Source organism: Camelus bactrianus, chromosome 13 (assembly GCF_048773025.1).
Source record: "Camelus bactrianus isolate YW-2024 breed Bactrian camel chromosome 13, ASM4877302v1, whole genome shotgun sequence".
Taxonomy (NCBI): domain Eukaryota; kingdom Metazoa; phylum Chordata; class Mammalia; order Artiodactyla; family Camelidae; genus Camelus; species Camelus bactrianus.
In genome coordinates this window covers 25,574,279-25,598,143 of record NC_133551.1, presented here as the reverse complement: position 1 = coordinate 25,598,143, position 23,865 = coordinate 25,574,279, and the positions used below count along the sequence as shown (strand labels likewise).

Here is a 23,865-nt window from a genome sequence, read left to right as displayed (position 1 = left end):
GCCGATGGAAAAGCTGAGAAGCAGAACAGGTGACAGTAAGACAACCCTGCAGGTAGAACTGCAGAAGCCACTGCTACTCTTCGGGCTGAAGCACAAATGGTAAGGGAGCATACAGGAGACCAAGAGCCAGTCACCTCACAGAAGAAGATGAAATAAAGAGGTTCCAGTGGGAGATGCAGGTACTGCTGAACTTTGCCCAAAGCAATGAAGAAGGGGAGGAACAGCTTGGCCTCTCACTCACTGTGTCCTCCCTTCTCTCAAAACTACCTTCCATTGGTCAACCACCGCCTGAAGACAGCTGACATGGCCAACTGGCAAATGCAGCTTGGGGATTAGCTCCTCTGTCTACCTCCAATAGCACAGCAGAGCAGAAGGACGAAGGTTGGATCTGGTCAATCAGGCCCAGAACTGTCATGTACAGGATATGAACATTTCTCCAAACTTTTCAAAAGTCAAGTATTGCAGAATGAACTTATTTCATGGATCTATTTAATTGTAAATCCAATCTATCTAAAATAAGGAGTTAATTAACATGCTTGTGTTTAAAGGTTTATACAACCATATGGGCTTATAGGCCCTTTGAACTAAAAAGACTGGACAAATATAACCTTACATAGAAAATTTTAAAATACTATGCTGTTTTTTAATATAATAAATGATTGTATATTAATATACCAAGTAATGTGTCAAGCTAATAAAACAATTCTGCAAACCACTACAAGTACACTTGTAGCATTTTATTCCATAATCTAGAACATGTTTTTTTTCCAAACTGACTCAGTATGACAGTCTATTATCCCTTCTTTTTTTTAAAAGAGGAAAAACTCAGACTTTTTAAAATATTTGTTCAATGAGACAATTTAATAAGCATACCAGTTTTTAAGTAATGCCTTAATGTTCTAAATTGAAAGTGCCTACACAGTTGAACAGTATATTTGAAAGTTGTGATGCATCAATAAATGGAATGACTCAACAGATGAGCCTGAAAAGACTCACTGAAGAGACTCTTCAATGATATTCCAAAAGTATAGTAAATCGATTTCTATTGCTATTGGTAGTTTCGCATTCTCATACATATATCATTTACTTTCTTATATCCAATAGCATGCATTTCAAACCAAAATAATTAATGCAGTCTAATCAAAAGCCAAACGTATTGGAGAAATAGGCTGAGAAGTAATAAATATCTGTCATATCCATTTATAAATCTACTTGTAAAAGTTTTGTGGCTTTCAATGGAAATCTCTTCTGGGTAAATAAGTTCTGTGTTCTGTGCTTATAGCAAAAGCCTTCCTCCATATTATAATATCATTATTAGGATCTCATGTAATTTCCATTCAAATCTGCTGCATGAAAATGACAAAGTTATGTTCAACTTTGCTAAGGTAAAAGAAGATACCACATTTAAGAAAAGAATCTCTCTTCCTTCCTTTGATTAAAGCATGACAAGCAGAGAATAGGATATTTTGAATTCGTATCAAAGAGGCAGCTTAAAATGTACAAAATTCATAGAAGAGTTGAAGAAGAAATAGATTGAAAGAATTACCTTGAAAATGACATGTCTTTTTAAAAATGCTCAGGCACTGGGAGGATATAAATGAGGATACTCCGTGTATTTTTTCCAAAGAACATTAAATATTTGTATATGTTAACATATTTGTTAATAGGATAAGGATAAAGCACCTCATTCACATTAAAGTAACTGAAAAATTATTTTTTAAAGTCATCTGAAATTTATGTATTGAACCAGAGCAGAGTTATGCTCTCTTTGATTTTCCAGGTCTAGAAACACTGGGTCCTAAAGCATGACTGATATGGTTCCAGCATCTCCTATTCTTTGCTATGTAACCTCATGAAACATTAACTCAGATCTTCCAAGTATTACAAAATGAAATTTTAAAACTAGAGAAAAAGTTAATTTCTCCATATACAGATTAACAAGTTCTGTTAAGCATAAAATACCAATAAGTATTAAATGTGGTAGCAATCTAGTGTCTAATAAGTTAATGAGAACAATAATTTGTATTTGTAGCAAATTACAATGTACTCTAGATATCCGTGCATTTATTCAAAGTTTAAGTAAGGGAAGTATCAAATGTTACTACATTGAATAGATGTATCATTAAAGACTTTATCAAGAATGTCCAAATAGCTCAAGTGAACCCTTCAGCGATGTATCAGTGAATACCATTATTAGAAGTAAGGGACATTTTGACATTTAATGTATTGCTTCACTAACCTTAAAAGGCAAAGTTAAAATGATAAGAATGTTGAAATTATTAAATGGAATTTCATTATAAGTCCTCTATTTGAGCTAAACAGAGAAGTTGATTTACGAAATGACATTATATTTAGTAGATCGCAGAGTGAATTCCCTTCTGCATGATAACACCACTTACTGAAAGTTTTGCTTTTCTTGGTTCTTTTCTCTAAATCAGACATTCTGGCATTTAGGAGATATAAATGTATCATTTGCCCTTTAAACTTCTGTTTCATTAATGTAACCACAAGCAACAGAGTCACTGACTGACATGTTTGCACTTTCAGGCCTTTAGCACTTAAAGTTATTTGATAACTGTTATGCCACTATTCGCTTTTTATTAGAGACATTTTGAGAAATGTGTATTACATTAAAAATAGAGCATAATGTGTAAAGCTTAATAAATGGTATCATGTAATTCAGTGAAGTGTTCTCTCAAGCATTAGGTTTCTGTACTTTGGTCTGAGGGCATATGTGTTTGAGGGACAATTGTTTTCTAATGAATTAGAAAATGACATCAAATACAATTCCAAGTATCCAAAGTGAAAACATAAAATATAACTCTGTGACATTACTTCTGATGAAAAACATGTCACCTTTCACTTACTTCGTCTTTAAGCTCTGTCTGTACTGGTCTACGAACAGAGCAAGTACCAGAAGAGTCAAGAAAAATAACTGACAAAATTTACCATTGTTTTAAACAGAGAGATTTCTCATGAATATATATGTTAAAAGTGTTTAAAACCTATGGACAATATAAAAAGATCAAAACTGGGGTACTCCCAAGAGAATTCTAGAATTACTGTAAGCAAATTATTTTGGGTAAAAAGTAATGCAGATCAGATGTTTCAGACAACAAGTAAAGATTCTGCTTATTTAAAAAAAAAAAAAACAACAAACCCTCTAATTGGTTAGAAACATCATTCAGAAAAGACAGAGATTCTATTCTTTAAAAGTTTAAAAGTCAAAAGTTCCCTAAACTAAGATACTAGAAAGCTCAGGATATAGCATACAAAGGGATGAGATACAGTGCACGCAAGTAAACAAGGACTGCACCAAACCAAAAACACTGGAAAGGTAGTGTTGCCACTAGTTAGAGAAGCTTCACTATTGGAAGCAATGAGTGAACTAAAATATAGGTCTCCTAGAAGCAGATCGTGGGTTCAGCTGTTTTAATAAGCCATAGTGTTTATCAGATTGCTCATTAGAAACAAAATGCCTAAAATATATCATTGAAAGACAAGTAGTCTTTCAAGTCCTTTATATTGAAAATGTTACTGCTCATTACAAAGAAGCAATATGCGACTACAAACATATAGATTGCAGCTCCTATGATACGTGTTTGCAGCCTCTAAAGATACTGCTTCTTGTCCTCACCACTGTTGTTTAAACTTCCAAAACAAACTAATGCAAAGAACATGAATAAGGGTTAATTTACATCCTGTGTGACCAAAAGTTCACTGCTTTTACCAACAATGAAAAGATGCTTTACTAAATTATAACAAATTATTTACTTTTGTATACATCAGTGGCATTTTGTGTTTACAGTAGATAGCATATATTATAAAAGCATGTTGTTAGTGTATATTAGAAACTGTAATAGTATTCCCCATGAATTTGGACTTATAAGCATGTTTCAGGAGGTGTAAATCATATACCACACCCAGATTCCAGATCATTCAGCTTGAAATATATTGTATGTTTCAAATGAAAACATATCCCACTCTCTTTCACCTTAGACATGCCATGTATACCGATTTTGTGCAATCTACACTTATAAGCCAACTACCACCCAGTGGAGAGAAAGAAGATCTTTCAGGGAGATTTGAGATGTACGTTAGGTGAGGGTGTCACGGGGAGAAGGGAGGGCAATGGGCACTGAAAGAATAAGAGTGTTTAGCCTTGTTTAGATCTAAGCACTGTTGATCATCAATTTATATTTTCACAGGAGAAAATGTTTCCAGAAGCTCACCCTGCAGTGTTGCTTACAGGTAAAATTAGGCTATGGATGTTCATTAATGATAAAACATTTCAATGCTCAACCTTAGGGAAAAGAAGGGAGGAAGGATGAGTGAGAAAAAGAAGCAAAACTTAAGATAGAAAAAGGGAGGAAAGAGGGAAGGACGAAGGGATAAAGAGAGAAAGGAAAAGAGGAGAGAGACTGTGTGGACACATGTGTGAGTGATAGCATGTGGAACAGTGAAGGAGTATGTGCCTTTTAAACAGTAAAAGAGAATCTGAATGTGAGAGTGGTTGTTAGAGCACGGAAGTGCCAGCATGTGTGAGGATGCGAAACTGCGTAGGTGAGGGAGTGTGTTTAAGAAAAAGAGATTTGTGAGGGTGAGGAAACAGTCCTGGAAGGGGTTATAGGGAACATAACGTGTGTGTGACATGGATGGGAAGGGATATGGGGAAAGAGATGAGAAATGAGAGTTAAAGAGAGAGAGATAAATCACAGAATAGGGACATTAATAAAGAGGAAAAATGGGGAATGGAGAAAGGTAAAGAATGGAGGAAAGTGGGTTAAATCAGATGATCAGAAAGTAGAGTGGTGGAGATAAAGAGGAGAGAACAGGAGGAGAAAATAGAAAAGGGAGGGAAAATAGAAAATAGAATAGGTATGAAAAGAGGCAATGGAAGGAAAAGAGTAAGAAGGAGGGGGAAAGTGGAGGGGGGAAAATGAAGGGAGAAAAAAAGAAAAGGGAGAAAGCGGTAAGAGGAAAGAAAAGAAAACTGCAAAGGGAGAAATTGAGCCTAAGTGTCCAAGGGAGAGGGAAAATAAATGGGAGCAGGGAGCCAGCGTTGGAAAAAGTCACTCCGCCTGGAGTAAATAGAAACAAACCTGATAAACTTGTCAGACTCTCCAAGAGTACCCCCTGACAGTAAACCGGAGACCTTGTGAATTGAGTTTCCAAGGGGCATGTGCCCCTCCTAAACCTCATACTTCACTCATCCCAGGCTACTTGGCGTTCTGGCAAAGTGCTTCAGCACCCTGAGTCCGGTGTGCTACCTGCCCCAGGGTAAAGGGGCCAGGGCTCCGGGCAGAATCGGTACATGGATATCCCGAGACCGCGGTCTTTCAATAGTGACCACCACCAACAGCATTACTCGGTTTAAAAGAAGACAAGAAAGGTGGAGAGACAGAAAGACAGACGGAGACAAGTACGAAAAGCACGCCGTTCTTCCTACCTAAGCACCGCCGTGTCCCCTTTTCTGACCATCATGTTGTCCACAGCCGCCCAGGGGAAGTCCACACTCTGTCCAGCCGGGAGGCAGGAGGGTAGCAGGCAGCACAGGCTGAGGAGCACCGCCGCCAGCCACTGGTTCGAGCAACAAGCACCCTGCACCAACAGCATCATGTCCATCCCTGCTAGGGCTGCTCACTCTCCAGCAGCTTTCAGCTCACACTCCCCCACCCCCTGGTGCTGGCGAGTCTTCCCGGGAACCAGGCGGCGCGCCACAGGATTTTTCTTCTTTTTTTTTTTTTTTCTCTCAAAAAAATTTTTTTGGTGGGCGGGTGGGTTTCTTTTCTTTCTTTTTTTTCCCCTTCTAGTTGTTCGGTGTTGTTTCTCTCTTTCTTGCCTCCCCTCCTCCTCCTTCTTGTTTTCCCTCCCTCCCTCCCCTCCCACCCCCTGGCACCACACTACACCTCCTCTCGGTTGCTTTTGGCCGAGTCCGGAGTGTGTCTGATTCTCGGGCGGCTCGCACACTATCTAACGAGGAGGCGAGCGCGCCGGCGAGTGAGGGAGGAGGCGCGGCGGCGGCGGAGGCAGGGCGAGCGGCAACGGCGGCGGCTGCAATCGCGGCAGCAGCAGCGGCAGAAGCAGCGCGGGGCGCAGCGGCGGTCGGCGGCCCCTGGGCTCACGCGCGTTGCCAAGCGGCCGTTTCCTTAGCAACCCCGCCCGGGGACTAGGGATGCAGCAGGGAGGGGGGAACGTGAAGAGGGGGTGCTGTGGAAAGAAAAGAAAGAAAACGGGAAAAAAATGTGTATATATATGTGTATATATATATACACATATAAGGAAGAGGTATATCACAGTTATGCAGACTGAGAGGGGAAGAGAGGTGCTTCGGAGACAGAACGCTTCCCTTGCTGTCATGCACCAGAGTGGTGTTTTGCTAGAAAAGTCTCCGTGACGGGACTGAGGTGAAGAGAGCAGAGGGGCGCTTCGCTTTACCTCTTGAGGCACCGTAACTTTTAAGTCCTCCAAGTTGTGGTCGGCGCCATCATGACGCCAGGGACTGCGAGGTTTTGTTGTTTATTTTATTTTAATCCTTTCCAGTCTCGCCTGGGCGACCACGCTACAGTTAACAAGCGGCCAACTAGTTCACTCGTTACCTCTTTCGGCAATAGGTAGGGACGGTGGCGGGGGTGCTGCTTTCTGAGGGGACCTGAGGGGGTGCATGCGAGGCCTTGCGGTAGAGCAGCTGGCCTGCCTATTGGGTCAGTAGCTAAGGACTGGAGGGCGGGCTCCCTCAGCCCCCCACCCGGCGCGAGTTGACACTAAATTGTGTGCGAGTGCGTGTGTGTGAGGCACGGTCAAAGTGGAGAGTGCGTGGACGTGAGTGTGAGCGTGTAGTAAGCGCGCGCCAGGGGCTGCGCGGGAGTGGTGCGCGCGCGGCACGCAGGCGTGCTGGGAGAAACAGGGCGGGTCATGCTGGGATGGAGTCGGGAAGAGACTGCAATCAAGTGTTTTAATTGTGTACAGCCAGGCAGCCCTGTTATGTAAGAGGGAGTTTAACCCGTTTGAGCCTATCAGGCGGAATGATCAGTGCGTTCGAATCTAGACAGGGGAAAGTTATCGTGTTTAACGAGTCACAGGTTTATATACATATTTTTAACAGCCTCCAAACCCTGTTAGACAGGCTTCCTTTTCCGCGGCGCCGAGCGGCTACGCTCTCTTCCTACACCGCAGCCCCGGAGCCTCTCGCCCCGCCGCCGCGAGCCGCTGTCCTGGCCCAGGACTGCTGGGCATGGGACCAACCCCTACCCTTCTCTGCCCCTTCTCCTCTGGAACTCCTTTCCAGATTCAGTCATTTAGCTATTCCAGGACATTTGCAGATCAATGCGAGAAGCGAGGCTGGGAGTCAATAGCAGTTACGCCAATCAATCTTGTTCAGTGAGGAGTTTGGGAAGCAAAGCGGGGAAGTGAAGGAGAGAAACAAGTGATTAAAAAACATGCTCACCCCTCCCCTTCACCCACTCTGTCCCCCTTAAGCAGTCTTTGAAGATTTTCTGCGCCTGACCCCAGTCCTTCTTCCCTTAGAGGAAATATATAAAGCAAAAACCTCGCACATCCCCAACTCGTTTTCCATAATACTAGCAGGGTCCTTGGGCAAAGCGCACAGAAGCAGTAATCTCTGCAGGGGTCAGCATCCGGCTGCCTCCCTAGACTGAGCTCTTTACGAGGCAGGCAGGGAGTCGTTTTGCTTGGCGGTAGCGGTGCTGGGAGTGATTTTTATCGCAGTGCATGAGGATATATGGGGAGAGGGGAGGGTTCCCATCACCTGTGACCACCCAGACTGACTGATCGAAGAGCCCCTAACCAGCATCACCTCCCTTGAAGTGGCACCCAAGGCCCGACAATTAACCGAGACATTTGCAGACGGAGTTACTGATGTTAGTATTCAAGCTTAACTCTCAAATCCGTCTCGGAAACTGAGAGTGCAATAGTATTCAAGCGCATTTTGAAACATCAATAAAATGTTAGTCATTTGCGGATGAATGAAAACGTTTTCTTTACCGTCTGGTATGCTAGGGAAATAATTGTCAAATGACAGACTATTGCTAATATTGATGCCAAATACCTAGGTAACACTGTCATCTCGTTAACTGCGGTTTTCTCTCTCGCGTGGTACACTGATGGATAAAGCTTAAAATTATCTAGGGCAAACGGGGTATTAGACGAGTCGACATGTCCTGTACATGGGCAAAACTTCACAGTATTATTTAGCAGAAGAGAAGCAGAAGGCACAGCTTCGGGCATTGTGACTCAGTTTAGTGGTATTTTATGCAGGGTTGGGGTGCCAGCGTTTTCTAGTACAGGCTATGAAAAGCATCCTTTTGTAACTGCTGTTTCCCTGAGATCTGACATCTTCAGTGAGGAGGGGGAAAGAAGGAGTTTCTGTGACCAGAGATGGAGCTATGCAGCAGTTTTAATATGTACAACAACACTTCAGGCTTGTGAAGGGAAACTGGAACCACTTCTATTTAAAGGCAAAGAGTTTATTTTCTTTATTTATAATTTTTATCTGAACTTCTATTCACTGATCACAAAGCCCTTAACTATCACAAAATTCATCCAAAGGAAGGAATAACTAAACCTAGTTTATAGATGCATGTAGACTACTGGAAAGGTTCTTTATTTACATGTGCATCACTGTTGCTTAAAGTGAATGCAAGAATGCCGAGTGGGGCAGCCTTGCTTAATGCATGTACTTTTTCTGTCCTTCTAACTAGGGAGGAAATGTTTTTAAAAGCTTTTATTACTTTCCTTTCCCCTCAACCTTTCCATGGGCATATAGCTGAGAGGATTTTACAAGGTTTCCAGTATCTGCTTTAGAGGTCCTAGATGTCTTTCATGAAGAGACTTAAATCCTGACAATCTTGGCTTCTGAGAGAAAACAAAAGCACCAATGAAATGAAAGAAAGAAAACCTCTCAGCTTAGATAGCTCATAGTTCCTTTGTAGACTTCTTTGTTGTTGTTTAATGTCAAGAATAGGTAACAGCATTGTTTGAACTTTGCAGTTAGTGAGGGTTGGGGTGGCTGTGGGAGGATACGCCTCGGTTTTTAGGAATTGACTTACGAATGCATTACAGTTACTACCTGTACTTTGTACCCTTACTTTGTTTTCGAAGCTCAACTTTTAATATTCAAAGAAACGTAATGAGCAGTATGGAAGGAGAGATGTGTAACCTGTGACAACTGATTATGGCATTCTCTAGATTGGTTTACATACCTGTTTTTCATGCCCTCTGACCTCAGGTATCTTGGAAGGGTAATGTTATAAGGAATCTTCTTACACTTCTTTGGTTTAATAAGCTTGATTTTTAACCGACCGTATAAATAAGATTGTTATTATGGAAAAATTAGAATATAAATTAACACTGGTTTTCTGATAGTGAGTAAACCCAGATACATCTTTCATGCTATTACTGTCTAGGCATGAGAAATTTTAGGCAAGACAGGTCCCAGAACCTAATCAGAGCTAATGAGAACACTTTGTAATTCCTGAAAGAGTAGGTCAGGGAGCCCTTTTAAACAGGACATATGAATAATAGCTCTGTAACTTGGGCCATAATTGAGTCTCTATTTGAATTAAGCTGGTTTAAGCTTGGAGCACCTTGCCAACTTAAGCTGACCTATAGTGGTGATTTGCAAGTCAGTGTGAGAACTACGAAACTCAGGAAATTTGTTGGGGGTGGGAAAATCTTTCTTTATAGAAAGATTTCTCAACGTAGGCACTTTTATTTTTGAAGTGTAGTTGATTTATAATATTGTGTTAGTTGCAAGTGTACAGCAAAGTGATTCAGATATACGTGTGTGTGTGTGTGTGTATGTATATATGTATATATATATTTACAACCAAGACACTTAATATTCGGGGCCAGGTAACTCTTTGTTGTGGAGGCTGCCCTGTGCATTGGGAAATGTTTAGCAGCATCCCAGGCCTCTACTCATTAGATACCAGTAGCACCAGTAGATGCCAGTAGTTGTGATAACCAACATTTCTTTACACATTGCTAAATGCTGTGTAGACAGGGGTTGGGGGGAGCAGCAGAAATTACCCCAGGTTGACAACCATCCCATTACAGGTTACATTTCTAAAAATATATACCATCTTGTGCTTTTCAAGCAAAATAATAATGCAGACTGTGGTCAAAATAGAAGTATTTTACTTGAATTCTATAGCTACGAAAGTAGTTCCTCCTCATGAGTTTGGTCGCTACATTTACCTGCTGTGTGACTGAGTGGCCTAGGTTAGCAAGGATGTAATTAATGGCTGACTATAAATATCTTTCCATGATGTTTCCATTGGAGCTCTATTATTTAAGTCAGAGTTGAACGGATAGTTCTCATGTTTTAAAAGAAATTGTCTTTTTGTGGTTGTTTAAGTAAAAGTGTAAATAGATGATGAGCTACTTTTGGGCAAGAACTAACTTAAATATTTTTTATTTGCTGCATAGTGACAACTACAGCATATGCACTCAGGAAATGGTACTGAATAAAGGAGAGGTTAAAAAAAAGTAATTTCCCTTTTGAATCACTGTATGTAAAAATCATATATCCATTCATTTATCATGTTCATCATCTTACCTATTAAATACTAGCTTTGGTAAGCAAGGAGATAAGAAGTGGGGGATGGAGCGGTATTGCTGAGATACTTTCAAATCTCTTCAAACCATTCCCACACAATGGCCTTGAAATTCTCACCTAAGTACCTAAACCAGAATGAGAAGTCTTGTAGTAATTGTGTGTGGAAATTATTTTCAAAGTGCTGAAATTTTTTTTCTTCTCCCTTGTAATGAGTACAACTTTAACTACGTATCATTATATATTTGAATGAGTTGTGGAGAAACTAATAAATAACCTGTATCATTACTTATTTAATGTTTTTCCTCACTTACTTCCCAGAGAACTTTAGGAAACTTAAGTGCATCTGTTTAAAAATAAACGCCAAATTTAATATTTCTGTTGGACTATCAGGAGTGTAAAATCTTATACTCTGAAACTAGTATTTTATTTTATTTTTTTCCTAAAAAGTTCTGATTCTGAGTGTAGAGATTTTTATCTCATATACAGATGACCCTTCAGCAACCCAGGGTGGAATTGTTCAGGTCCACTTATATGCATATTTTTTCCAATAAGTACTATAGTACTACACAAACCACAGTTGGTTGAATTTCTGGATATGTAACTGCAGATGAGGAAAACTGATTATAAAGCAGTACACAGAATTTCTACTACATGAGGATCAGTGCCCTTAATCTCTAGCATTGTTCAGTGGTCAATTGTATTTTTAAAAAGTTTATTTTTTTAGAGCAGTTTTAGGATTACAAAAGAATTGAGAGGAAAGTATAAAGATTTCCCTAATACACCCCCTCCCAAAACATGCATAGCTTGCCATTTTATCAGCCTCACTCTTCAGAATGACAGTTATTTAGCAAAGATGAACCTACATTGGCACATCATAGTTATCCAAAATCCATAATTTACCTTAGGGATCACTCTTGGTGTTGTACATTTTATGAGTTTAGACAGAAGTTTAATGATATGGAGCCATCATTATAATATCATATGGAGTACTGTCACTACTATAAAAATTTGTGCTCTGCTTTTTCATTTCTCTCCTGGCAACCTCTAATGTTTTTGTTGTCTCCATAGTTTCAGCTTTTCCAAAATGTGATATAGTTGGAAATATACAGTATGTACCCTTTTCAGATTGGCTTCTTTTACCTGGTACTATCCATTTAAGATTCCTCCATGTCTTGTCATGGCTTGATAGCTCATTTATTTTCAGTGCTTAATAATATTCCACTGTCTGGATATACCACAGTCCATTCATCCATTCTTCTACTAAGGGACAGCTTGGTTGTCTCCAAGTTTTGGCATTATGAATAAGGCTGCTGTAAACATCTATATGCAGATTTTTGTGTGGCTATACATTTTCAACTCCTCTGGATAAATACCAAGGAGAATGCTATATCATATAGTTAAGGTATGTTTAGTTTTACGAAAAAACACCAGCTTTCTTCCAGTAAGGCTGTACCATTGTGCATACATTCCCACCAGCAGGGTATGAAACTTCTTGTTGCTATACGTCTTTGAAAGCATTTGGTGTGTCAGTGTTCCAGATTTTGACCACTCTTGTAGGTCTGTAGTGGTATCTCATTATTACTTTAATTTACACTTCTGTGGTGATATATGATGTGCTGTATCTTTTCATAGGTTTATTTGCCATCTGTATATCTTCTTTGATGAGGATCTGTTAAGGTCTTTGGCTCATTTTTAATCAGGTTTTTTTTTTTTTTATTGTTGAGTTTTTGAAGTCCTTTGTATGTTTTGGATAACAGTCCTTTATCAGATGTGTCTTTTGCAAATATTTTCTCCCAGTCTGTGACTTGTCTTCTCATTGTCTTGACATTGTCTTTCACAAAGCAGAAGTTTTTAATTTTAAAGAAGTCCAGCTTATCAATTATTTTTTTCATGGATTGTATCTTTTGTGTTGTCTCTAAAAAGGCATCACCAGACCCAAGCTCATCTGGGTTTTCTCCTGTGTTATCTTTTAGAAGTTTTATAGTTGTACATTTAAGTCTATCTTTTTTTGAGTTAATTGTTGTCAATGGCATACTTACCTTGTGTTTTTTTCAAACACTTCAATGAAGACTTTTATCCCTTTATCATATTTTCCTACAATTGATCAATTTTATATATTTGTATATGTATATATACACATACACATACACACACCCATGTATATGGCAGGGAGGTACTTCATTGTGTAACATAGGAATTCCACTTTTCTTGGAATTTTTTATTTAAATGAATTTTACCACTAATACACTTTTTATAACAAAGATAAGAAAACATAGCATGAAGACCTGGTCCTATGCAGAAGAAAAGTAGCTATTGCTGTTTCATTCCATGGCCACTTCTGACAATTATTAGGATTTTTATTGCTCTTGTATTAAATAATGATATTCATAGTGAAATAAATCATTGTTTTTTTTCCCCTAATATTAGAAAAAACAAGATAGGCTTAAAGTGGAATAACTTTAAAGGACTATATGAAATACCTTTCCAAATTTATAAAAGTCACCCACATCCATGATATTTTTTATTTTCGTTCAGACAGACAACACACTTTTCACAACAGACTTTCAGAAACTACATAAAATATGAAAGTATAGCTTAGTGAAGTAGTAAAGTTAACATCTATTTGGTTCCACCCAGATTAAGAAACAGAAAATTGCCACCACCTCTGAAGCCTCTTGGTAGCCCTTTCTTAATGACAGTCCCAATTTTCTTCCATAAAGATAACCACTATGAGGTCATCCTCTCTTCATTTTCTTTATATGTTACCATTTCGTTTTGCATATAAAACATAAAAACAACAAAAGCAACAATAAAGTTATTTCAGGATCATCATATCCTCTTTTTTTTTTTTTTCACATTTTACCGCGTAATTTTGTATCCATCTGAAACAATGACTCCCTTTTATGTACTCATACAAAGCCATATGGATTATATAATATGTAGTTATCCAATATGTACTTTTTTGTGTCTGAATTATTTTGCTGAATATCATATTTAAGATTCCCCTGTGCTGTATTGCAACTGTTGTCCCTTCATTTTTTTTAGTCTATATAGCATTCCATAAAGTAAATATACAATTATATATTTACTATTATATTGTTGATGGACATTTTTGTTTTACATTACTCATCTATTATGGACAGTGATGGTATGAGCATTCTTGGACATCAGTGCTGAAAACTTCCCCCAACTTGTATAAATCTGGCCTGCAGGGTTTGGGGAACCAGAAAGAGACAGAGACAGACAGAGACATTTATTTTAAGGAACTGGCTTATGTGATTGTGAAACTGGTAAATTCAAAATCTGTGGTGTAGGCAGGCAGGCTAGAGACCCAGGAAAGATTTGATGCTGCAGCTTGTATCTGAACACACTCTAGAGAAGAAATTCCCTCTTCTTCAAGGGACCGCAGCGTGTTTTGTTTTAAAGCATTCAAATGATTGAATGAGGCCTCTCCACACACATTATGGAAAGTAATCTGCTTTACTCACAGTCTACTAATTTAAATGTTAATCTCATCAAAAGAACACCTTCACAGTGACATCCAGAGTAGTATTTTACCAGATATCTGCATACTATAACCTAGTCATATTGACACATAAAATCTATCATCACACTAGTCTGCTTCCAGTTAACTGCTGTGTTGATGGGTAATCCCTCCTCATCTCAGTTTAAAGACAGTTTAAGATACCATCCCTTGGCTACCCAGTACTCTTGCTTTTTCTCACCCCAATCTTTTGAAAGTGACAAAATTTCAAGTGAGTCTTAAACTATAAATTATCTTGGTGCTTAGAATCAAATATATAACATTAAGAAAAACTATTCTTTTTCTTATATCATATTAGATGAAGGATAGAGGAGAGCCTTTTGCTGTTGTTGCTGATAATGTTATCTGTGTTTGTTTTAATCACAGACCTTTAAAAACTTTGCTATTTGAAACTTTATCAGAATTATAATAGCATGCAATCAGCTTTGCATTGGGACAAACCAGAATGCTGAAACATCGCTACTTTGAACTAACAGACTCACTTCTGTTAGGGACGTTCAAGTCCTATGAATGGAGTGTAATACTCAAGCATTGTTACCAAAGACCGTGTTCCCAAATATAGCACTCTCTAGCCCAGCAAGTTTACTGAGATCAGCTTTATCTTTCAATTGACCCCATTATCTTATCAACACCCATCTCTCAGTCACCTCTTGAATTTGAACTAGCGCTAATTTGTTCTCCATTGCTATTATTTTGTCATTTTTAGAATGTTATATAAATGGAATCCTATAGGATGTGTCCTTTTGAAGATGACTTTTATTTACACAGTTTAATGTCCTTGAGATAGATCCAAATTAGTTCTTGTATCACTAGTTTCTTCCTTTGAGTGCTGAGTAGTCATGGAATGTATGTACCAAAATTTGTTTAACACTTCACGTATTTTAGGACATTTCATTTGTTGCCAATTAGGGGCTATTACAAATAAAGCTGCTATTCATAATCATGTCCAAGCTTTTATGCGGACTTATTTTCATTTCTCTGGAATAAATAACAGAAATGTGATTGTGAGGTCATGTGGTAAATGACTTTAAATTTTTTTAAAAAGAAACTTCCAAATTACATTGCAGAGTGGCTGTACCATTTTACATTCCAACAGTAGTGTATGAGAGATCCAGTTTCTCCACGCCCTCACAGCATTGTGTATTGTCACTAGTTTTTATTTTTGCTCTTCTGCTGGGTTTATAGTGGTATTTGATTCATTGTGACTTTCATTTCGTATTTCATTTCATTGTGATTTTCATTTCACATTTCATTCATTGTGGTTTTGAATTGCATTTTCCTAATAACTAAGAATGTTGTATATCTTTCCAAGTGTTTATCACCCTTGTATTATTTTCAGTGAAATGTCTCTTCATGTCTTTTGCCCATTTTCTAATTAAATTTTGTTTTTCTTACTGTTAAGTTTGAAAATTTTTTAATATAGTGAATATATGAGTCCTGTTTCAGATACATGGTTTGCAAATATTTTCTCCCAAAATCTACCTTTCTGTTTTTTTTCCTTGTTTTATTTAAAATTGGTTTAAAACCATGTATGTTTTATGTATACAATAGTATATTTGACTTCTGTGTACACTACTGTACGCTCATTTAGTTTCTGTCCATCATAGAGTTAACCCCGTTTATGCATTTTGCTGTCCCCCTCACCACCACCCTTCCCTCTGGTAACCACTACTCTGTTCTCTGTATCTATATATTTGCTTTTATTTGGTTCGGTTTGTTTATTTTTTTTAAATTTTTGTTTATATTGCACATATGAGTGAAACCATACAGTATCTGTCTTTCTCCATAAGACATCTTATAGATAAAATAGCCCTTTTTTGCTGATAGCAACTTATTTTCATTTGCCTATACAGGTTCTGTCTTTTTCCTCTTTCTCTTTTACATTTTTATTGTCTCAACCTATTCCTTTTTTATGTTGTGAGTTCATTACTCACACATTGAAATACCTATAGTTATTTTTACTGCATTTTCCCTTTAAACTTTATGCTATAAATAGATGTGTAACAACCTATTCTGATATAGTGTTGTAAAGTTCTGATTCTGTTGTCTGTTCATCACCTTATTCAAAGTTTTGTGTACTTCTGCCTTTTGTTTCAGGTAAAAGCTCCTTTCAACATTTCTTATAAGGCACTTGGTTGAGTATTGGTGAACTCTCCTAGATTTTGTTTGTCTGGGAAAGTGTTTATTGCTCCTGAATTCAGATTCTGAATGACATCTTTGCCGGATAGAGTATTTTTGTCTGACAATTGTTGTCTTTCGATATATTGAATATCTCAGTTCACTCTCTACTTGTCTGTAGATTTTCCTCGGAGAAATCTGCTAATAGCCTTTGTAGGTTACCATTCTTTTTTTTTTTTTTTTTTTCTTCTGGTTGCCTTTGAAAGTCTTTCTATGACATTGATGTTTGACAAATTTAATATAATGTATCTTGAAGCAGATATTTCTACATTGAGATAAATTAGGAGTTCTAACTTCATGAACTTACGTATCCAGTTCCTTCCCCAGGTTTGGGAAGTTCTCAGCTATTATTTATCTAAATAAACTCTCTGCTCCTTTCTCCCTCTCTTCTCCTGGGATACCCAATATCCTAATGTTGCCCTTCCTAGTGGAGTCAGAGTCTTCTTGTTGAATTGTCTTCCTTTTTAATTTTATTAAATTGTTTAAGGTTATATACCATTTATAGTTATTATAAAATATTGGCTATATTCTACTCTCTGTATTGTACAATATATCCTTGCAGCTTATTTTGTACATAATAGCATGTACCTTTTCATTTTTTGGACATTAATTCTCTCTCCTCTTCTAGTCATATTTTTATGACTGAGACAAGTCTGCAGTGTAAAGGGTATTTACCCACCTCCCACAATTTCTACATGAGGCAGGTAAATGATCAGGTCTTAGGACAAATACAATTATGCTCTGTCTCCATAGTTATAATCTAGGGGCTACACTTACACTTATCTGTCAGTTTTAATTGGATTTATTAGGTAAGATTTATCTGTTGTCATTTATGGGTAATCTAATTTTCCATTACCCAAAAAGCAAATTCAGGTGCTATCAGGAACTCTTAATGGTGTTTAGTCTTGACTCCCCTAAGAAAGGAGAGAAGGATTGTAGCCAGACAATAGCAACATTTCTTAACAGTATGAGTAGCTAATTTTTTCCGAATGTTTTTTCTGTTGCTCATATCACCACTCAGAATCCAATTTTGGCATTCTCAAATGACTCATTTGTCTGGATTATTCATATATAATGAGTGTGTTACTTTTCAGTGAAGGATCACATGGCTTTTGAAGACTGAAACCAACTTTATTTCATTATGACTGATTTTCTAATGTTCCACGCAATATTTATTGCAGAGTGGAGGCAGCAGCATGGAAGCAGTGATGGATTAATATCTATGATAATTATTTCTCAAGTAATTTGCTATTTGTATTTGTCATGATTCCACCACACAAATGTATTTATTTCAAAAACTGTTTTGTTCTAGATGATTAGTGATTTCTCCAAATTGTCTTGTGACCTGAGACACCATTACCACTATCAAATTTAAGAAGAGATTAAAGGTGTTAAATACAGTTGCCAAGTCAAGAAGATTTAAGGCAAAACAGATATAATGCATGAAAAAACATAGTATAACACCCACTACAAACATTCACTGAGGATTTATGTTCCAAATATGGTAAGTTTTTGTTTTTATAAACTCATTTTCTATATTATTATTTGATATAATTGTATATTACATATATTTTACTCCGGAAAGCAAACAACATATTAAAATCAAAAGTAACTTATATTTATTTGAAAATATTTGTTAATCATAGCTGTATTGTAAAGCATTAAGATATAAAGCAATTTAATCAACAAATTTTTTGGTTTTAACATTGTTCTGAAACCTATTATTCTTTTCCTTTATTTTAGTTAAGTATAATAAATTTGTCATTATTGGATTTTCCATCATTAAGGCCTTTATCATATCTCAAAATTAATATTCTAAATCTAAATATTTCTCAAAGTTATTTTGACTGAGCCTATCTTAAACCCTAATTTTTCAAATAGAACAGATACTTAAAGTTTCATCTACTGTTTGCCATTTATCAGCAATAATTAATTGAAAAAATCTTCATCTCTGCTCACTATAATGTGATGATCTCATTTGCCTAAATCATCTAACTGGTCTCTTACAGTACTTTTTGCTCACCTACAATCTAATCTTTCATAGTAATTTTTCATGAACTCAAAAACTATCACGTTACCTCTCTTCTTACACTATTTCTATGGCTTCACATTTTACTTGGAGCAATAACCAAATCCTTAACACAGTATGCAGGCTACAGGACCTGGGTTCCCTGCTCTTTACCAGCCTCTCCATCATGACCATGGTTTAGTTGGCTAGGACTTTCATAGCATTACCACAGTCTGGTGGCATAAACAACAGAAGTGTATTTTCTGTTACAGAGGTTGGAAATCCAAGATCAAGGGGCTAGGAAGGCTGATTTCTCCTGAGCCCTCTGTCTTTGGCTTGCTGTCCCCTTGGCTTGCAGATGGATGGCTGCTTTTTTGACTGTGTCCTCTTGTGGCCTTTTCCTCTGTATGCAAGCATCCTTGCTATCTCTTCCTCTTCTTGTAATGACACCAGTCATATTGGATTAGAATCCCACAGTTATGACCTCACTTTACCTCAATCACTTCTTTAAAAGCCCTGTCTCCACTCCAAACACAATCATACTAGGGGTCAGGGCTTCAACATATGAATGGGGCAGGGGGCACAATTCAGTCCTTACCAGGCCATGCTCCATTAGGCCTCTGTCTTACTATTATACCCCTAGAGTTTATTGTAAGACCTTATGTGTAGGAGACGCTCAAGAAATATTTGTTGAAAGAATTAAAGAATGTGTGCACTTCAATATTTAACATGTAATATGCCTAAGCAATCTACAAGTTTCTAGAAACAAGATGAAGACCTATTTTCACAATGGTCAAACACAAACACACACACACACGTGCACATACACACATACACACATATAATAACATGTAAACAGTTGTATTTGTTAGTTGCTTGGCACAGATTTTCCCACCTGTAAAACAGGCTAAGTTTCTCTTCCAGAGGAGCCTCGGATATACACGAAAGAACTAAACATAAACAATCACTGTCCATGGGAATGACTCTGGTTGGACCAAGTTCCCACTCCAGTGCCTGTTCAGTGTGCCTTTAGTAGCTCTCCCAGTTTTGACCTAGGCTGACCTATGGAGTCCAGTAGTCCCTTTTATGAGAGTTTACTGCAATGGTGACTCCCTTTCCTATGTGGAACAAAGTTCTCTCAGAACACACATGTGCACATCATTACCTCGTTCAGAAGTAAAAGGAACCTTTAGATATACTGTTCTATCTTTCATAGAAGTAAAGGGAACTTATAAATATTTCCATCCGTCATTTACCATGAGCACCATCATCTGTCTGCCCATATCATGTGCTTCTGCCTGAGATTCTCCCCGAGGAAGCAATCCAGGAGACCAAGATGGCATGCCTTTATGGACTAGCACCGTAATTCTGTCATATAGAAGTGGTTGTAGGGTCCATCTATGATTCAGTGTGGGAGGGCACTCCTTGAATATCGGAAGGCAAGATCACTCAGAGCCATCCTGAAGGCTGGCAGCTGCATACGTTTATTTGAATTTATAAAACAGAGATCATTTTGTAAATCTGTTTTGGTATATGAAAGTATTCTAATTTAGCCACCTTATAAAGTCACTAATATACTTTTAAACATTATGTTTAATTCTAGAATAATAGTTCACCCTGTAGCTGTATGCATTTGTGTAGCAATAACTACTTAACGTATCTCCTTTTATTAGAACATTTATCTTGTTTTATTATTTGCCATTTTAAAACAGCCAATAAGAAAATAGTGCTAAATCTTTAGGCAGAAATAAATTAAAAGGGATTCTTAAAATGAATTACTAGAATTAGATTCTGGAGGTCCAGTGACACAAGCCTAAATGATAAGTTTTGTATATATTCTCAAAAATTGTTTTTGTTTTTATTTTCCAATTAGCAGAGAATTATGGGTTATCTAAATTTTTATGGTTTGATAATCAATGAATAGTCTTAACTTTTAATTAATATTCCTTTGATTACTCATTCTGCTGAAGTTTATTCATAAGCTCACTGGTGATTCATGTTTTGGAAAACGCATATGTGTGCATTCATATGAGGATGCAGATAGATACACATATACAAAGGTATTTCTAAATTTTCTGTTTTACTTTCTTAATGAATTCTGGGAGCCATTAAAACTATAAATCTTGTTTTTGAATAAACTATTGTTATAACTATTTTAGATTCACAGAAAAATTGAAGAGACATAGTTTCTCTTATATTAACACTTCACATTAGTTGGATACATTTGTTACAATTAATGAGCCACTGTTGATGTGTTATCATTAAAATTCATACTTTATTCAAATTTTCTTAGTTTTTAGTTAATGTCCATTGTCTGTTCCAGGATCCCACCTGAGGTACCTTATGACCTTTAGTTGTCACAACTCGTAAGTTTCCTCTTAGCTATAACAAATGCTCAGATTTTCTTTGTTTTTGATGACCTGGCCAGTTTTAAAGAGTATTCATTAGATATTTTGTAGAATACTCTTCTGTTGGAATTTGTCTGATGTCTGTTTTTACGGTTAGAGTTATAGGTTTTTAATAAAAAGACTTCAGGGACAATGTGCCATTTTCATCACACCATGTCAAGGGTACATGTTATCAAAATGATTTATCGCTGTTGATGTTGACCTTGATTACCTGGCAAAAATGATGTTTGTCAGATTTCGCCACTACAATGATTCCCTTTTTCTTTTTTTCACTTTGTGTAGCTCACATGCAAAGAATGAGCAGTTGTGCTCCTTTCCTTGAGGGCAGAATATCTTTATAAAATATTTCTAATTCTTCTGCATGAAAGATTTGAATCATCTCTCATAATGTATTTATTTAATCATATATATGTATATAATGGACACGTGGCTATTTATTTTGGATTATTACTTTATTTATTGCTGAAATTATTTGAGCTTTGACCATGGGGAGCCCTTTCAGTGGATCTTTTGATATACCCCTATCAACCTAGGTGCTTTGTTTTTGTGTTTTCTGAAATTTTTCCTCTATTTTGGCACTATTAAATGTTCTAGACCTCCAGGTTCACCTTGTATATTTCCTGCATCAATGTAAGAGGCAGGACTTCTCCATGGAAATTTTTTTTAATTTTTTTTGTTTTGTCTTTGTAACTAAAAAATGGTATGAGAAACCTGCTGTCTTTCATTCAGTTACTTAATTGTTCAATCTCTGTACATATGTATTATATATACATATATACATGTATCAGAACTTTTAGCCCATTCTGCCATGGGAAACTGCTTTATTAATTAGAATGCAGAGCTTATGTGCAGTTCTCTTGACTTTTGTCTTAATAATTCCATTCTTTTCCAAAGTTACATAGGTCAGCACCTTTTCCTTCCACCCCCTTCAATGAGATTGTTTCATACATTTGAAATGGAATATTTTTGGTCACCATCTGCCGTCCATCATGGGATCCTTGGATGTCTTAAATGATTTTTTTTTAATTTACATTCATTAACTTTCACTTTTTTGATGAATGCATAATAGTATATATCCACTGTTACACTGTTATACGAAATGGTTTTACTGCCCTAAAAATTCCCTTGTGTTCCCACTGTTTATCCCACTTCCAAACCCCTGGCAGCCACTGATCTGTTTACTGTCTCTATAGGTTTCCTATTTCCAGAATATTATCTAATTGAAATCATATAGTATGTAGCCTATTCAGAGTCCTTCTATCATGTAGTAATGTGCTTTAAAGGCTCATACATATTTTATAGCTTAATAGCTCATTTCTTTTTTTCACTGAATAATATATCATTATATGGAGGCACTACAGTTTGTTTATCCATTCACCTATTGAAGGACATCTTAGTTGCTTGTAAGTGATTTTGAATAAAACTGTTATAAACACTTGTGTTCAGGCTTTGATGTGGACATAAAGTTTCATTGCATTTGGGTAAATACTTAGGAGCATGACTGCTGGTTTGTATTGTAAGACTATGCTTAGCTTTGTTAGAAACTGCCAAACTGTCTTATGAAGTTGGCGTAAGGTTTTGCATCTCCACCAACAATAAGTTACAGTTATTCTGGTTCTGCACCTTGCCAGTGAGTAGTATTGTTAAGGTCTTTGGATTGGATTTTAGTCATCAGATAGACGTGAAGTGCTAACTCGTTGTTTAAATTTTCAGTTTCCTAATTACAAAGAGTGTTGGGCATATTTTCAAGTCTTTCCATGTTATATGTTTCAGTTCTTTGGTGGGGTATCTGTTCAAACTGTTTTGCCCATTTTGATTTGGGTCATTTGTTTTATTATTGTTGAGAGTTAAGTGATTTCTGTTTTATATGGATTCAACACCTTTATCATGTATGTGTTTGCAAATATTTTCTCCCATTTTGTGGCTTGCATTTCCATTCTCTTTACAGTGTATTTTTCAGAACAGAAACATTTAATAAAGTCTAACATTTTTTTTTCTTTCATGGATCATCTTTTGGTGTTGTATCTGCAAAACTTGTCAAACCCATGACCACCTGGGTTTTCTATGTTCTTGTCTAGAATTTTTATAGTTTTCCATTTTATATATGGGCCTGTGATCCATTTTGAGTTCATTTTTGTGATAGATTTAAGGTTTGTGTCTTCCTTCCTTCCTTCCTCCTCCCCTCTTTTTCTTTCTTCCTTTCTTTCCATATGATGTCTGATTGTTCCAGCAACATTTAGTGAAAAGATTTTCTTTCCTCACTGAATTGTCTTTACCCATTTGTCAAAGATGAGATCAGTTGACTGAATTTGTGTGGGTTTATTTTCTGGGATCTCTATTCTGTTTCATTGATCTACGTATCCTTTTTTCCCACCAATTCCACCCTGTCTTATAAACTGTAGCTTTATAGTAAGTCATGAAATTGGATAGAGTGAATCCTCCACCCTTGTTCTGTTTATCCGTATTGTGTTGACTTCTCCGTGTCTTTATTTTCTATATAAACTTGAAAATAAATTTGCTGAGATTTGCTTGCAGTTTCATGTATGCAGGTTAATTTTGAAAGAATTTTGATCTTACTAATAATGCACTTTCCATTCCATGAACACTGAATATAAAAATAATACCTTTATTTGTCTGTTTTTGGTGCATGCAATGATACATGAATAGTAATTTATATTATAGCTTATATTTACATAGTTTTGATTTGGGAACTTAATATTTGAATTCATGAACTTTTTTTTTTTTGGTATATGAGTTAATACAGGAATTAATCTTTTGGTTTTGCTTCATTCTCTGATTTGTAAATTTCTATTTATCAAGTGCTAGTTTTTATACACCCAGAGATGTCTGTGTTTTCCTTTCTAATATTATTTTAATGCTGTGTTTAATAATATGGTTTCAATAGACAGACATGTCTTTCTTACACTTCCTGTTGTTACCAGGACTGATACTATATTGTTACTCTATATCTAAAATATGCTTGCCTAATTTTATGAAGTCCAATTAGAGTATGATGGTGTCACTTTTTGTGGGAGTCTGAAGAATACTCTCTCTCCCCATTAGAAGCCCTGCCTCTCCCAACCAATCACACTTTCTATATCCATTCTAAGACAGAAATTTCCAGGTGCAGGCAGAAGGGTAGGAGGGA

The 23,865-nt window shown here is 36.9% G+C and overlaps 1 protein-coding gene and 1 long non-coding RNA gene across 4 annotated transcripts in view; one reads left to right on the top strand and one right to left on the bottom strand.

The window, feature by feature from the left end:
- Positions 1–5,852, bottom strand: part of NEGR1 (neuronal growth regulator 1) — a 779,253-nt gene extending 773,401 nt beyond the window's left edge. For 2 of the 3 annotated variants that reach the window (XM_010963405.3, XM_010963406.3), the window contains exon 1: positions 5,450–5,852. In XM_010963405.3, the coding sequence (XP_010961707.1) occupies positions 5,450–5,625 (176 nt within the window). In that variant the 5' untranslated portion in view covers positions 5,626–5,852. The remainder of the gene's footprint in view (positions 1–5,449) is intronic. The other variant, XM_010963404.3, reaches the window with a different exon arrangement.
- A 29-nt stretch (positions 5,853–5,881) lies between these two features.
- Positions 5,882–23,865, top strand: part of LOC123619251 (uncharacterized) — a 180,563-nt gene continuing 162,579 nt past the window's right edge. Inside the window, exons 1-2 of the long non-coding RNA XR_006727799.2 lie at positions 5,882–6,614; positions 17,614–17,805. This is a non-coding gene — a long non-coding RNA (uncharacterized LOC123619251). The remainder of the gene's footprint in view (positions 6,615–17,613; positions 17,806–23,865) is intronic.